The sequence below is a fragment of the Falco rusticolus genome, chromosome 13 (genome assembly GCF_015220075.1).
Source record: "Falco rusticolus isolate bFalRus1 chromosome 13, bFalRus1.pri, whole genome shotgun sequence".
In the NCBI taxonomy this organism is placed as follows: Eukaryota; Metazoa; Chordata; class Aves; order Falconiformes; family Falconidae; genus Falco; species Falco rusticolus.
Genome location: NC_051199.1, coordinates 28,337,871 through 28,354,961, shown reverse-complemented (window position 1 = coordinate 28,354,961; position 17,091 = coordinate 28,337,871). Strand labels below are relative to the sequence as shown.

Sequence of the window (17,091 nt, the reverse complement as noted above, 5' to 3'; positions counted from 1 at the left end):
GCGAGGTGTCATGCGGGGGCGCGGGAGCCGCCGCGAGGGGCCGGCGGGGCTGGGGCGCTCACTCCGCCGCGGACCGCAGCCATGTTCGGCGGGCTGGGGCGCTGCTTCGAGGAGGACCCCTTCTTTCGGTGAGGGGCCGGGCCAGGCCCTCCGCAGCCCCGGGGCGCCGGGTCGGGCTGGCGGGCGGCGGCCCTGGGGCCCCAGCGCCGGGGGGGTGCGGGGGGTCGGCCCGGGCGGGTCTGAGGCGGCGGGGGGGCCGCCGCGCTCCCCGGCTGTCGCCTCAGCGGGTGCCGGCCCGGACGGAGCGCGCGTGTCCGGGGGGGCAGCGCCGGGGCGGGCCGCCGCGCTCCGCTAGGGACCCCAGGGCCGTGGCCGTCCGCAGTGCCCTCTAGAGCTGTGCAGGGGGTGAAACTGCCCGTGGGTGTTAAAGGCCGCGGTCTTGTCTCTTACCCCCCTCCTCAGTAACGCTTCGATCCTTACCGCCCATAGCGCGGTGGGGAGCTTAATCGTAATGTCATAGTGGTCTACCGAGAGGAAACCTTCACCTCCGCTGGTCTGAGTGTCTTCAGTTTGTTTTTTCTTGTTTCTTAAAAAGCGGATAGGTGCTGAATGTTACAGCTTTTCTGGATACTTTTTTTCCTTTGGCCACAGACTGTTCTGAATTCATGTCAGTGCACTAAAGCTAACGCCAGGTGTTCTTGCATTAAAACTTTGCAAACGCATGGATGAGATCAATAAAGGCAAGCTGTCTCCTCGTGCCGATTTCCTGAGCCGATGGTGACACTAGCGCAGCGGAGGCGTTTTCCATATGTTGAGCACAATGATAGTGCTTGGAGTAGATCATGTGTATGTACTTAGCTCTGAAATAAATTTCTCTTCTACCACTGGAACCTAAACCAAAGTAGTGTGCTGTGCAGGTGCTCCCCTGGCGTGCTGGGATAGCTGAAACTGCTGCAGGATCTAGCCTGGCCCCATTTCACGGCTTTTGCCAGAAACTGTAACCTGTAGTGCGTGAGAGTGGGATCTGAGAACTCGGAGGAGCCTAAATGATTTTAGTAAGACCGCATCTTTAGAAAAAACTATGTGGGGTTTAATTACAAGGAAAGATAAGGGGTAGTGCTGGTGGGTGGCTGAGGAACAGTAAGGCATCAGGCCTTGTGATACAGGTTTGTTGACTGTCTCTCTTAGTTACAGGGTTTTCTGGTTGGGGTTGTGTTTGTAGCTCTTAAAGAAGAATCGATTGCTTAGTTGCAAAAGCATGTTCCTAGCAGTGGGACAGTTTCTAGTTTTTAAAGCTGTGCAAGATGGATTAGTACCCTTGGTTTCTAGGAATATGCATGCTATTGTAACAACTCATCAGTTACATGCAGGATACGCTATGTAGAAAAATTCACTACGCAAATCCTCTGTGTGAAAGTAGAATAATAATGGAAATTAAGTTTTGTTTGTAGTTATTTGTAGCATGCTTTTGAAGTCTTGGTTGCTTTCCTCTTACTTATCAATTTGATTTATTAATTTTTTATTGTAGCCACCGATGCAGTTTAAAATTGTTGGGGGAAAAAGATTGTGGAAGATAGAGGGAGGGAGGCAGTGTATGTGAAATAGATGAGAGAGACTGATGTTGAGATTAATTTTCTTGGCACTGCCCTTGTAAATCTGTTTTGCGTATAGTTAAGGAAATGAGCTTATTACTTCAGATAAGATTAGCTTCCAAAATAGTGTAGTAATAGGCTTCTGTTGCCTCTTAAGGAGAGATTTTTGACTGCTGAACTGGAAATAGTGCCTGGTTTAGAAGAAAGGTCTCCATCTGTGAGCAGCTGTCCTGGGGAAGCACCAGTCAGTCAGCCAGCCAGCCAAAGTGCTGCTCAGGCCCAGCTGAGTTTCATCCCTAATAGCCTGGACAGGTGCAGAAGTTGTGTCTTCACTGCCAAGTGCAGTTGGCCTCTGTTTTTAATTCACCAATACACAGCTTTTGCTTTATTGTTCCAGGTGTTATCTCCAGTGTGGTTCTGCAACTTCAGGCTTACATAACTTCCTAAGGAAAAAAAAAAACCAAACCAAACAAAAACTAACATGAAGTACAATTTGCAAACATAATAAACTTATTTGATTATTCTAAGACACTGATTTTTCAACTGACCAGAAACATACATCGAAGGAGTAACATTGTATTTCAACCTGGACCATAGAGCCTTAAACTTTGGAGTTTAAGCCTGAATTGTGCAAGAACTTTCCAAGTGAGATGCATCTCAGTGAAAATTCTCACTTGCAAGTGCATTAGCAGCATCAGCCTTTTTAATGTCTCTTTCTCCATACAGTAGACATACTTGTTTGTGACTGTAACAGTCTCGGAGGCTGAACATTTTTATTTTCTTTATTGATCTCTGTAAACACCTGGATGTCAGGTGATCATCAGATTACCTACTTATTACACAAAATTTTGTTACTGCAGAGTAGTGGAACAACAAACGCATAAATTGTTTGTCTCCATTCAGAACTTAGTCTGGAAAATAACTTATGGTGCTTAACATGTGAGGGGCACAAATTCTTTGTGCAAAACCCTTCTAGAACCTCCTTTCTTTTTCCTCATCACTATTATGCTGTAATAGTGAAAAGTGTGCAAAAATCTTGTCCTTCTCATCAAATGTATCTATCTTTCCCCCCTAAAAAAGGTCATATTTTAAGTCAGATGTAATCAATGGTAATTAAACTAGGGTTCTACACTTACTGCTATCCTATAAAAACTATGATAGGAGCAAAGAACTTAAGATCTTGCATCCTCTATGGGAAAAGGTTTGACTTTTTTTAAAAAAACCCCACATATATATGATTATTTTTTTGTTTGTTTGTAAGGGTGACATGCTCCCTTTTGTAGTTATAGTTTGAGTTTCAGTCATCAGAGCTGTCAAAGTGGTAGGTTTAATTCCTTGGAAGCCTTTTCTTCCAGACAGATTCTCTGTTGATTTTCCATTGGTTTTGCCCTACTCCAGAGTATACAAAAATTGTAGTATTTTTTTCAAGGCTTGACAAAGCTAGATCTTTTCATGAATGGTTCTCTAAAATGTCCCTAGGGAACTGGGAGACTTCTGTTCCTAAATCTGTCACTCCACAGCATATATCTTGCTTCCCTGTCACTGACAGTAAGAAGCTGTATTTCTACATTGTGTCATAGATTTTTCATTAAAAAAACCCAAACAAACAACAAAACCTCACAGTTTTAGATGCAGGTATGAGTGTGTCAAACAGATGTAGCAGAGGGTAAGCAGCCAAGAGGAGTTGCCAGAGAAATTGAAATAAGGCAAAAAGGACAATTTCAGAAGGTATAAAGCATTGTTTTATATCAGATGAGATGTACTACAGTGTGTTATGCACACTAAACCAATTTTTCTTACCAACATTAAATATATGGAATCTTGTTTTGCTTATGATGTGTTGTTGAGAGCTTATTTTACGACTGTCCTTCTTCTTTTGAACTGGAAGGTAGCAGGGAGAAATTTTTTTATGTCTAAGTTACTGGTGGAATGAAGTTCATATTTTTTTGTGTTTTGAAAACCAAATCTAACTGAAGTGTGTGGTGCCAAAATAGATTTGATGGAAGTATGTATACACTGTGGTAGTGTTTGCGTGCTTCCCTCATCTTGGATTCAGCAGCATTTTTTCCGTCTGTTCTTCATCCTGTGAAAAGTGAGGGGACACTTGCTGTGCGAGCTGCTTATCACATTAGGACTGAAGTTAAAGCTAGCAGTCATGTGAGTGGGGCAGATTAGTGTCTGCTTAATGACAATGGTAAAACTAATTCTAAACTATAAGGGTCTATTTGCACTGGAAGAGTTAAGTATGTATGTAACTTAAAAGGATAATGTGCTAAACAAAAAGCCTTGTCTGAAAATTAATCCAGTGTTATATTTGGAACCTTATTTTTTTGAATTGAAAAGGAAAAAAACCAACCAAACCAACAACCTGTATGTAACTTTGGCACAAGAAGAGAGTACAAAGTGAAGAGATGAAAGTGGCTATGTGGCATGGAAACTAGTTTTCATGGGACTGGAGAGACGAGGTGGGAAGAATAAAAAAACTGTTCAGGAGGCCTTAAAGAGATGATTGGGCTTTGAAGAAGTCAGAGGAACGATCTGAGGCTTCTCTTCATAGAGGCATGAGAAGTGGCAGGAAAGGTTGTGGCGTTCTGGAGAGAATGAGGGTGTGAGGCATCTGGGGAGTGCCAGGAAATTGATAGGAAGGAAGATGAGGTGCTTCTAAGTAAACATACCTTGGAAATGACTGTTAAATGTTAATAAAGTGACTTTCAGCGCAATAGCAAAGGGGAAATTAGAATGGAGATGAAGGGAGGAGGAAATGAAGCATGTTTTTTGTATGAAGTAGTAATTGTAGCCTTGGACCACAGGCAACAGTACTGATCATATATTGTGCTTCTGACAAAATCCTGTTTTGCTCCTCCTCTGGCCTCAGTTACAAATACTTAATTCTTGTTTAAATTAGAGAATGCAAAGAATGAAGTGAGTAGTAATGGAGAGCACCTTGAACAATGTTTTACCTGCAAGCCAAGCTTTGGGAAGAAAGAGGGGGAAAACTTAACAGGAAAGCAAAAAGCCAGTAGGAATATTTCTTCCTAAGCAGAGAAAAGGAATGTGGGAACATGATTTGTGGAGGGGAAGGAAAAGGAAGGCAAAGATGCAATAGCGAGTCACTAAAGTAAAGGCAATGGAGCTGGCTTGAGTTCAGAGGACAGTGTGCATTATTGAGCATGTGGGTCAAGGAGGATGAAAAGTTATCTTGCTGGCTGCTCCCACTCAAATTTGAGGGATGAGGGGGGGAACATAGTAGGACATGATGACATTCTGTGAGTGGTACCATGCTAAGCTGTGGAAGATGAAAGTGAAAAAAGGAGAGGAAAAAGAAAGAATTCCTTTAACATCAGGGGTTGGAGGTAGAAGTAGTGACAAAAAAAAAAAGGTCAATTTTATAGTTTCTGGCAGATAATAAATGCAGGCTGGAGTGAAAGGTGGCTGTAAAGGACGGAATCTTTTTGGAAAAGATGAGGAAAGAGAAAAAGCAATACAGGCACCCAAGACCAGAGGAAAGCGATGAAGGTAGCTGAGAAGACAAAAGACCCTAAACACCCAACCAACTTGAGAGGTGGGAAGAAAAGTGAAAGAAGTGAGAGTTTGTGAGGAACAGAAGATTGCCCAGTTGGGTGCTATTAAATAATATTAATAAAGAACTGTATGGAATGATTTAAAAATTGAGTTTTAAAAATTTCAGAGCCATTTTGCATAGCTTGGAATAAACACCAATGACTTCCTATGCAAAATATCTCTTTTTCAGTGATCCTTTTGTTGCACACCATGAATATATGCGGCAGATGATGAGAGGCTTTTCTGATCCTTTTGGACGAGATCCATTTCTCAGTATAACAGATGGTGGGGAGAGAACAGTAGATCGAAGAGCACGCCAGGACTCTCAGGTTGCTCTAAGAGGAAATCGCAGAGTAAGTATTTTCTTAATCTCTAGGGATTGCTACATGGAATTTACATTTACTGGTAATACAGTTGGCTTCACATTTCCATTTCTGTTAGATTTGGTCCAGCGGAAACGCAGGTCTGGCTGGGTTATTGCAACCTTGGGCAGATTGTTTTGTTGCCGAGTTAAATGTAAATAACGTCTCTCTTGGTTCCTTAATGGCCTATGACTTAACACTGACAAGCTTCTGTTAGGACTAATAACAAAACCTGTATGTTATTGAACATTGAATATGCAATATTTAATGAAACAAACTAAACATATTTATCAAATGTTTGGTTTAATAAATATTATGTATTAAATGTTTCTGTTGCAGAAAGGCATTAAAAATGCCCAATGACAGCCTTCTCTGAATGCTTATTTCCCTTTCATGCCAACTTAACTTAAAAAGGGACCTTGATGTATTTATGCCTTCACTCTGCATTTTAGTATCTTGTGTCTAGTTATTAGCTTGATTTAACACAAACTTGTGGTTCAGCCACCTAAGCAGTATCTACACAGGTATTTTAAACCCTGCTTCAACTTGGCAACTGTGAATAAATGCTTAATATTCTTTATTTGGTCTGATTCTTAATGTTTCCTCTAGATATAAGACTAAGAATTAAAGATCAGGGAAGTTGATAGGAAACCTAGTATTTCTGTAAATTACCACCTGAAACTGAGAAGTTGACAGTGATCTATGTTTTACGTAAAGTATCTTTCCAACTTTCTCGGCCTGTGGGACGATTATATCTTATACTTCTGTAGCTAAGCCTTATCTAATTGCTGTATTTAGAAAGGATATACATTTCAGGTTTGTTCCTTTCCTTCCACCAGGCTAAATATTTTGCAGCTGAATGATTTCTTACTTTAATGAATCACATTTGATTTTAAAAACAGTTGAAAGACAAGACAGATTACAGGGGCTTGTGGAACTCAGCCAAATTTGGTGGTGGTTGTTCAAACCTAGATAGTTAGAGCTTAATAAACACAGCTGAAACACAGACTATCACCTACAAGTCAAAAGGGTAACTGTCAGATTCTTTCCTCTGTGCTCATACATTGCCAGTTAGTTTCAAATATAGATGCTGCTGGATCTAATTAGGGCTTGATCTTTCCTCTGCTGAAGCAGATTCTTAGGCCTTGGTTCAGTAGATGCCTAAAACCAGATCAGACTTTTTCCTTTAAAAAAAAGAATGTCAAACCTTATCCTAATAGCTTAGGGGTTTATGTCCCTTGTTGTTGGCGGTGGGGGATAAATGTGAGGCATGGAAAACATTTATCTGTGGTTACAGAAAGAAGTTAAAGGCACAAGAGTGCTGTGTTATTTTGATAAGCACAAAAGAATTCCACACATGCTAAAAACTTTCCAGTATCTTTTCATGTTCCTCATGTTTCACCTAAGAGTTGTCAGATGTCACAGAAGACTTGGCACTGAGTACTTGAGCCTTGTTGTGGTCTCAAACTGTGTTGACTGGTTTCCCTCCAGAAATGATTCAAACACTTGAAATAATCATCTTTTCCTACATAAAAATATAATTGTCTTCACTGCCATGTAAAATATACTTTCTTAAAATGACCCATACTGATTACTGATACTGTAATTCTATGTTTAAGCAAACTAGCATGCCTAAAACTGCTTTAGGAGGAGCAGAATGTGTCAATAATAGCGTTCAAATTTGGAAATGCTTTTCCTTTCTCAAGCAGGTTTGCAGCATCAGGTTTTAGCCTCTTGGAGGGAGGGGAGGAGGAGGAAAGAATATGAGCAGGAGGAATGGAGTAAAACATCTTAAGGGATACTGTCATTTGGTTTTGTTTGGGTATCTGGTATTTCTGAGGATATCCTTTTGCGCTTGGTATATACAGAAAAAATATATTAAGCTGTTTTCTGTCACTACATATTAGAACTGCAATCTGAAAGAGTTCATGAAAGTATTCAAGAATTGGCTAATTCTTTCCTTTTGTACTTAAAATTACTGAAAAGTGTTTGGTAATTCTGTCTAACCAGTCTTTCTTTAGGTAGGCTTTTATATAACTCTCCAATCTTAGTTTCCTGGAAACATCAATGTGTTTTCTAGCATCTCATTGCCCTGTCTTATAGGGATATTCAATATCAGTTGGTCTAACAGGAACTGTATTTGTGGTGTTTATAGCCACATCTATTTATATGACTGCAGAAGAATATAATTTGCTCATGGGGATTTGTCTTCGGGTGATTCTGTATATGATGATAGATTTACCTAGAACTTCTTTGCAGTGACCTCTAAAACTGCTGACAAGTTAGACTTGATTTTTTTGTCGTGAGGGATGTGTGGATATTTTAAAGAAATACCTTTATACTTGTAATACATAAAGAGTGCTTGTGAACAGGTCAGCTGCATCACTTAATTTTTTAAGCTCTAAAATTGGATGCCAACCTTCTGAAATTTAATTACATAAATTTACATTAAGGGGACTATTGATTTGTTGATTTTAATCAACTTTCGGTGATGGGCTTCTATTGCATGACTAGAATGAAGTGTTTTCAGAGAAGTGGGTGATGTCTGAAGCACTGTCATGTTTTACATGATTTTAGTACAAAGGTTGCTATGGTATACAAATGTTTCTCAACTTCTAGCTTTAAGTGCTTCTAGTACATACATATGAATATGACTTATTAAATGTGATGACAGCTATCATTTTCCAATATCGTTAGTATAAATATATTGCTTCTATATACCCAGAGACTGCTTCATATTATACGGTCATAGCACGCTATAAATTACCAAGGTCCTCTTGAGTGACTGTTTTTATTTGATCGGAAATATTTAATATCACCTGCTGTATATGAAAGCACACTGTGTAAGTGCTGTATATGCAAGTTACTTCTGCTGTGTCTGATAACGAGTATAACAACTAAAAGATGCTGGTACTTTTTCTTCCAGGCAACAAGCTGCTCCCTTATGCCCTTTGCAGGCTTTGGTATAGTGGTTAGTATCCCAGGAGCAATAACCGTGTAGCTCTTGCTAGTATGTGTATACTGTCTGCATAACTAACGCATGGACAAAGTCTAGTCTCAGTGTGCCTGCAAACTGCTTTTGTTGGTGTTTAGACATATGGAACAATATGATTCAAGAAAGATATCCCCCCCTTTAATAAACAAAAATGCTGGGATAGACTAAGTATGCTGATCTCAAGATTGGAGAAGTTACTACTGAGCAGCTGGCTTTTCTACTTGGCAAAGTATCTATTGGTGCTTGATCTCTGATGGAAATGAATGAAATAATACCTGGAGAGAGAATCCAAATTTGGGTGCTCCCTGCAGATGGACACTACCGGCTTGGAGTGTTTGTGGGTGTAATACCAGCAAGACCTGTAACGCTGGTCACAGCTGAGACAGGCCAACTTCTGGAGACAGTTTCCACTGGAACTTGGAATAGTTGGGGGGTGGTGTCTGGAATATCTTGTAAAAAATTGTAAAAAGTGCCCGAGGGAAACAAAACTTATTGTTATGACCCTCGTGGAGCTTTTTGCTTCCTTTGGAAGGCTTTAGAGAGTCCTCAGATCGAAAACCAGTAGCTTAAGAGAGTGGCTCTCACAGAGCAGATAAAAATAAGCATGGGTCGTCTTGAATTTTCAGGTCTAAAAGTGTTACTTATTTAATCATCTTTTGCAGTTGCATGAGTTGGCAACTTGCTGTATGCAGAAAGTGTTTTAGCTAATCAAAGTTCTTTTGCTATTAACTGCACAGGCTATGGTTTTACTCCCCCCACCCCAGTGTATGGTATGTAATTCCATAGGTACAGCTGATTACTATGTAATGGCATAGGTCATTGCCCAGATTCAAGCTGAAGGCAGTTTTCTGGAGTTACTGACACTTTAAATCATTTGATCCTCTAAATTGTCTGTAGTTGTTGCCCAGAGATTTTGATATCCCTTAAGGATTCAGATTTCTTGCTACTCAAGAAAGAAGCTGAAGATCTTCTATACCTGAATTTTACTGTTTTTTGTGCTTAAACTGCAGATTTTATTTTTAAACTTGTAAATACATAGCTATTTAAATGAATTTACTTAAATTTAATTCTATATATTTCCCATAGTTGGAGGAACATGGGTTGTTTGCTATTCTAACTAGCATCCTGGTGTTTCATCGCACCTCAGTTGTGTGAAGGGCTACTCTGTGCAGCCTGGCAGCCTGCCTCTTGCCAAAGCTGCTGGGTTTTGCAGAGCCCCTGGGAGCTGTTTTCCTTTCTTTTCTTAAGGCCTCACGTGGACCAGAGTGTGGTGCTGGCACAGTGGCTCTCCTGGGAAGCAGCTAGGCATGCCTGTGTCCAGAAGCCCACCAGCCACCAAGTTTGCTCTCAACCATCATACTCCAGCCAGAGCTGCTTGTCTTGGAAACCAGGCAGCCCCATAGGGAGTTTGAAGAGGTCCTAAGGAAAAGCTCTTAGCAAGAGAGGAAAAGCATGGTGAAAATCATCTTTATCATCACCACCTGCTGCACTGGAGAGGAGCCCAGAGAAGGATGCTCATTTGGGACAGCATTGCTATCTTCCCAGATGGTCACTTAGGATCCTGAGTTCACCCTTTCTCTACTTCATCTCCCTGTATTTATTTTTTTATTATTTCTTTGGGGTTTTTTCTTCCAAAGTTAGCTTTCATCAGTATGCCATCAGTATCTGTCTTTTGTGCAACACCACTGGATCTCCTGCTTTCATGTAGAAATAACAAATGAATGTTTTGTTTAATACCTCTATAGTGTCAAGTAATTAAGCTGCTGTTAAAATACCAAGTTATGGTTTTCCGATTTTTCTACACTGTCTTTTTATGAGTAATGTACACTACTTTTGCAGAGGAACACCTGTGTCTGCTGGGATGCATTTTCAGTGTGATTCCTTATGCATTAAGGGATTTGCGTAAGAGAGATAAGTTATCTTCAATAGATTACAAGGCATGGAGGGTCACACACTATTTTACAGAAGAAGCTGGTTAGGTTAGAAGGTATATGAAAATATTTCTTGTAAACTGGCCACAATATGAGCTTATTTTGACGTGTGAGAGTAAAATCTTTCACTTCTGTCCTTCTAGTCTCTCCAACTTAACCAAGCTCCCCGTGCTAGCTTGCAATTTTCCGTTTGAAAAGATGCGTTTTGGCTTGTCTATGTCTATGAATTGCAATCTGTGGAAGAAAACCTTTTTGATGGTCTGGTTTGCATTAAAAAATGCATGTAGAAAAAAAGCTTCAGAACCTGAGGAGTCAGAAGACTGTCTTAATTTTGATGTCTTTTCTTTTAGCAGGATGCAGATTTTGGGGAGCCTTTTTTTGCAATGGACAGGATGATGTCAAATATGAGAAACAGTATGCTGGAAATGCAAAGAAAATTTGTAAGTGAAGTTGTTAAAAATTTGTTCTAAAATTAACTGTATTGGAGAATTACAGTTGTTTAAAATACTACTCGGAAAGTCCTGCCAAGGAAAAGGTTACTAGTCTCAAGCAGATAGCAAGAACTTTTTTGGCTTTTTTCCTCAGACTGTATGATGGTTATAATTCTCTGTGCTGTCACTGATTATTTGCTAACAACCGTGCTTTAAATACATGCTTGATTCTCTAGGGGTTAGAACTGCTGTAACTTATCTGGTCTCTGGCTCTTGCCAGAGCTGACACCTTAAGTGAAGGAGCAGTTTAAAGTGTTACTGTACACTTTAAAACAACAAAACCACAAACACCTAAATGGCACCCTGCATATAGGCTTTCTTCTGATTTTATTTTCAGTCCTGCTTCTTTCTTCACAGTCTTTGAAGATAAAACCGATACACTCAGCAACACTCAATAGGTATTTACTGTGTTTTACTGGCCTTGTAAAATGGCTTGTAACCATTGTTGCTCAAGTCCTAGTTCACCTGAACTCTTTACACACCTTATTATATACCATATGTGGCAAGACAGGACTGCTGTTACAGGTTGTATCTTCATTACTGAACCAAACTGTGCCAGGGAAAACCTTTGAACAGTTTACTTATTGCTGCCCATGCTTTTTATTTGTTGTCACGTTCCCTGGCATGGGGAGGCCTGTGGCCAGACAAGGCTAGGACAAGAGCGAGTGCTTATCAAATGCCAAGGTCCCTTTCCAACAGGCCATACTTATGGTGCTGGGACTGAGGGTTAGTTTTTCAGGGGGGTATTCTTTTTTGTAATAAGATGGTTTCAGAATGTGCTTACCTATTATCCACAAGTTTTAACTTTTAGTAACAAAAGAAGTTTACATTGTTTGTAGGATGACCTGACCATCCATCCAGATGCACACACATTCAGCTCCTCCTCTGTGATGACATACTCCAAAATAGGGGATGAACCACCAAAAGTTTTCCAAGCTTCAGCTCAGACACGCACAGCTCCAGGAGGTGTAAGTAGTCCTGAGACGCAGCAAAAAGGTGGTATGTAATTATCAGAATTGAAGTTCATCTATACCAAACCACAGTTTTCTTCAGGTTCTTTTTACTAGAGACAGTTAACTCTTATAATTTTGTAAAATATATGCCTGTTTAAATACTGTTCTAGATTAAAGGCTTCTTTAGCTAAGCGCAGTTTTCTTCCTTGTAATTTGTATGTTTCTAAGTAAACATCTAAATGAATTGTACGCCTATCAAACACTGAAAAACTGAGTGCTGGAACAGGTGATTCTTCAAGGCAGTCTCCAATGGCTTGGCTATAATTAATCCTCTTGTACATTTAAAATTCTGTCTAAAATACAAGATAGCAAGAGGTAGTCTGTTTATGCAAAACATGTGTTCAGATAGTCCCCTTTACTCAAGCACTTTTAAATGCTTACGTAACGTTTCAGATGAAGATGCCCTTTCATTGACTTCCTTGCAGCTGTTGCATCTAATTCTGCTAAGAAATTTGAATTTGAATTTGAACCCTGAAGCAAGGTTCATGAAAGACTATATGTGAGCAGTAAAGGCCGTTGAGCATGATTGGCTGTGGGATGTGTTCAAGCTCAAGCAGACACTTAGTTATCAAAAAGATTCTAATAATATACCTATGAACACAGTGATAAGTGGTTGCCTGGGTTTCAAGCCAGTCAACATGACAACTTAGTAATTAGTTGTCCCTTCATGCTGAGAATATTGGCATCGGCTGTTACTCATTCTGTTGTCAAGGAGAATGTTAAAGACTTGTCTGTGTGTAGTATATTTAGACTAAGCTCCCCCACCCCCCAACAACAATTAATATCCAGTATGTATGTTACTTAAGAAACTTTAGGTGTTCTTGCTTAATCTTCCTGTCTGTTAAGGAAAAAAAAATAGACTTGATTTGTGCTTTGCTGATGTATTTTCAGCCAACACAGTAAAGGAGACAATTGGAAAAGCCTGTAAAACCTAACTTTTTCAAAAGAAAGATATAAAACCTTTGGGGAAGGAAGTTGGATTTTTTAAAAACTTTTTTTTTGGTTAGAAGGACACTTATTTCTCTTCGTTGTACAGGTTAAGGAGACAAGAAAAGCACTCAAGGATTCTGAAAGTGGACTGGAAAAAATGGCTATTGGTCATCATATTCATGATCGTGCTCATGTCATTAAAAAGTCAAAGAACAGCAAGACCGGTGATGAAGAAATGAACCAAGAATTCATCAACCTGGATGAAAGTATGTCTTTTTATGCAGTTCTCTAATGGGCTTTACGCTGTTCTTTCATACACCAATTTTGAATTTCCAGCTTGAGACTTCTTAAAAGGGACTGTCTTTCAGACAGTCTGAAAGTCTGCAAATCAGGTTTCCTTAGTTGATAGAAATTTGGACAACCTAAATTAACCGGTTACAACTTGAAAATGTTGTATTCTAGTGCAGCTGGTATTGTTTGCTTGCACAACAGCTGTTCATATTTGAAAATACTTTTAATGATATTTTATGGTTTCAAGCAAGCTCTTTACAGAATTGTACTATTTGTTGTGTGTGTTTGTGGCTAATATACATATTTAAGGGATGTGTGGTTAAAATGTGTGTATACTTTTACAAACCAGTGACTTTCAGGGTTTTTTTACTTTTATCTTCCAAACACAATCTTACTGGCAGTTGTCTTTTACAGATCCCCTAGAAGTAGTTTGCAGGCCATGCGGAGAATAATGGACCACAAATTTAAAAAACCACTGTTCTAACCCCCCCCCTGATTTTCGTTACATGTTTTCTCCTATCTTGTTTGCATTTATTAAAAGTAAAAAGTAAACTTTAACTGCCTTTCAGCTGAGGCCCAGACCTTTGATGAAGAGTGGCAGAAACAGATTATGAAGTTCAAGCCATCTAGAGCTAGGTATACTTTAGAAGCTCCAAAATACAGAAGTATTCACCACATACCCAAAGAGGATGGATTAAGAAGGTAAAAAGTTTCCTATCAGCATAACAAAATACTAGCAGCAGAATGAAAACTCAATTCTGAAGCAATCTGTTCATAAACCAACAATGCTTATTGGCAATCTGCGTAGAAATAGTATGTTTTATTCCCCCGTTTCTCATGATGCCACAATAAACAGTGTAAGGCAGTATTTTGTTAACCAAGTTTTGAAGAGGTTTGGTATTTTGACTCTGAAAATAGTGAATTAATAGGCTAAAACAGTGAGTGTTTTTTCTAGAGAAATATGCCAGTGCTCTTAGCTCAGCTATGTACAAATGTTGTAGCTGCCCCCCCAGCCATGAAACTGTTAGTTGTATTAAGGTATAATCCTTATTGAGGGCTAGGTTGATCCGTTCTCTTGGGTGAACAAACAAAAGACTCCATCCATATAGTTGGAGATGGAAACACCCCTCTCTTGAGGGTTAGATTTCAAATGAGACCTCACCTAATCTTAAAATCAGGAAGTCTGTGTAGGAATGAGGACTTTATCCGTAAATAGAGGAGCTCCCCTCCATAGGCTGCATTCTGCCAAGCTACAGGTTTTCTACCTCTTCCATTTGACATGGTGTCACAGGGTAAGTTGTGATGCCTTTATCAGTTGCATGTTTGGTAGAGAATGCTACGGAACGGAAACCTCTTCTGTAAACTACATGGAGCACTTCCCCTCCAGCACCTCTTCAGTTCTAGAGGCTAGTTACAGAGGCTACTTTACCTTCAATTTCAGTTTTCAGGCTATGCGATTTTCTTTTTACTCATTCAGTGTGCAAGATGAGGAAACAGTCCAACTCTGTGGTGGTAACAGTGGAAGTAGTTCTGGAGGGAGAGTCCAATCTGTCTTACAAATAAACTGTACCTTTGCATAAGTAATTAACAGAATGTATATTACCCATATCATATGGTGGTTGTGACTTTTTTGTTGCTGTTTTATTTCAGAGAGAAACCACTTGCAATTACAAGTTCCAGGGAGCCCAGAGTTTCTTTTGAGAATCTCAATGTGAAAGGAACGCATGTCCCCATCAAAAGCAGCAAAAAATAAATTTATTCCATTCTCCATCTGAATGGAGTTTCTTCAGGAAGATAATGGTGCTGCATTGCTTATGTTCATATAAGTATACACGTATATATGACCAATTTCTGTTTTTTGTTTTAGTAAGCATTAGTGTGCCTTGCTACTCTGATTGTTTGACAACTGAATGTTCTTTAAAACTACTAGTTTTACTAGTTTCAGTAAATTAAAAACCCCACAACTTTCCACTTAAAAGCACTTTAATCGATTATCACTGATTCTGTTTTAAAAAAAAAAAAAGGTTTGATTTGCAAGATTTTTCTGCTACAGCTGCACCAGTCCCACTTTATTAAGCCTGGTAATGGAACTAATTTTTCCCACACTCGAAAACTTGCACAGAAAATAAATTCTCTTTTTTATTTTGTGTGGCTGAAATATTATTAATTTTCTAGGTGATACAGGAATTAATAGCTATTTGAATACACTGTAGCCACTCTATATCTTTTTCTTTAAAACCATGCTGTAAATTGTTACAGAAACCCCAGATTCACCTTGATTTAACATGAGGAAAAGTGAGAGGAAATACTAAAATGAAAAATATTTTTAGTTTTAGTTTACCAGTGTTCTTATGTTCATAGGCTGTGCTTGCATCTCTTATTTTCTGTGCCTCAACTGTCAACTTTGTATTTTTCATCCTTTGTGTATTTCCTTTGGAGGTGGCCCATTATTTTTCATTCTTGGAGGTCCCCTGTAGTAGCTCTTAATTATTCTGTAGTAATACCAGTGTCCTAAAACTCAGCTGTAACTATTAGTTATTAATCAGAAAAATATGTGGGAGAAATGGGTTGAGTAGGCAGTAGTTAACTGGATAATGAATGATTACACCATTTCTGCTCTAAAAAGCTAAAAGAGCCCTGCATACAGGAGAACACTTCCCCGTCAGCTGAGATGAGACGAGATGGTGTTTCTATTCTTTAGTGTCCTGTTTTAGTGAATGTAGAATGATCCTAAATCTAACACTTGATCTCCCTTGATGATGTTGTTAGTTTGGTTAAAGAGTCTTATGTTCTAGAGAAAAGCCAACTGTGCGGCTGAAAACAGGAGAGCTCTTTGTACTACAGCTGCGCCTATGCTGTTTTGTTACACAGACTTGATCCCTATGTTGCAGCGTAAATAACTTCTGTAGGCTATAACATTACAGCATTAGCATATATTTCACGGCTAAAACATTATAGCATAGCCCTAAAAAAGGCACTATTTATATGATAAAAGAATAGGTTTAGTAAGATTAATATTTGTTTTGCCAAAAAGAAAATGGCCTTTAAATCATATTTAAGCTCTCTGCAAATTCCCCAGATTATTTAATTCTATGTTTATTAATGTGCAGAAATAATCAGAAGTACTTTTGTTGAACTCTGACTCACAAGGGGAAGGCAATTGTTTATTTGCTTCTTTAATGCAATGGTCTCTTCCTATTATTAGAACAAATACTAATGGCAGTAAGTGTAAGTGTCTGGTAGGGGGTTGGCAACCTCTGACAGGGGGAACAGGCTGAAACCGTGATACTGGAGTTGTGCTTGCCAGAACCCTGGCTGTGAGGGATGCTTTTACTCTCCTTAAAAAGCAAAAGTACAACAAAAAAAGAACAAGCCTGATCTTCCATACACTGAAGGCAACTTTGATTTTTGCAGTTAATGTCATTAAGCATATAAGGTATTTTCCAGGAATGTCACTTAAATTTCCCAGTAATAAATGGCAGAAAAGTTTTTCATGTTGTAACTTCAGATAAATCTGAGGGATGCTATTTAACAGAAAATAGTATTCATCTGACAACTTAAAAATTCTTGTCTATGCTTTACAAAGATTAAAAAGATACATGCATGTAATCAGTAATCCAATACTTTGGTTTTAAAATTATAGTGGGAAGAGGCTAATATTCATTAGATTATGCAAAACAATATTCTAAAATGTCATCCAGAAGAAGCTGTTCTGTGTAGAAACATCTGAAACTGTAATTCTTTAATAAAGTTATTTATTATTTATGGATTTTGTTTGGCTTACTCTCACCACAACATGCCCTGTGCATTGTTTATTTTGGGCCACTTTGGTGTAACATATTACAGTGTTTCAGTAACAAGGCAATGAGGGAAAGTGTGCCTCTTTCCAGAAGGAAAACAAGCATTTACCGTAAGTTTGCTAGAA

General features: G+C 39.1%; 1 protein-coding gene across 2 annotated transcripts; it reads left to right on the top strand.

Annotated features, from left to right (window-relative positions):
• On the top strand, window positions 1-16,933 carry MLF1 (myeloid leukemia factor 1). Of its 2 annotated transcripts, none has more exons than XM_037407084.1 (7): window positions 1-128; window positions 5,344-5,506; window positions 10,795-10,881; window positions 11,772-11,900; window positions 12,982-13,141; window positions 13,736-13,868; window positions 14,817-16,933. In XM_037407084.1, exons 1-7 carry the CDS (start codon window positions 82-84, stop codon window positions 14,917-14,919), a joined length of 822 nt encoding a protein of 273 aa, XP_037262981.1. In that variant the 5' UTR covers window positions 1-81; the 3' UTR covers window positions 14,920-16,933. The 2 variants fall into 2 exon arrangements, with proteins under 2 accessions (XP_037262981.1, XP_037262980.1); XM_037407083.1 differs by having other exon boundaries at window positions 10,792-10,881.
• The last annotated feature ends 158 nt before the right edge of the window (window positions 16,934-17,091 follow it).

Bases quoted from the DNA above. Each gene is read 5' to 3' on its own strand.
- MLF1 (XM_037407083.1), top strand. From the start codon at position 82: ATGTTCGGCGGGCTGGGGCGCTGCTTCGAGGAGGACCCCTTCTTTCG. The intron at 129-5,343 runs GTGAGGGGCCGG...TCTCTTTTTCAG, and splicing joins GAGGAGGACCCCTTCTTTCG to TGATCCTTTTGTTGCACACC. The intron at 10,882-11,771 runs GTAAGTGAAGTT...CATTGTTTGTAG, and splicing joins TGGAAATGCAAAGAAAATTT to GATGACCTGACCATCCATCC.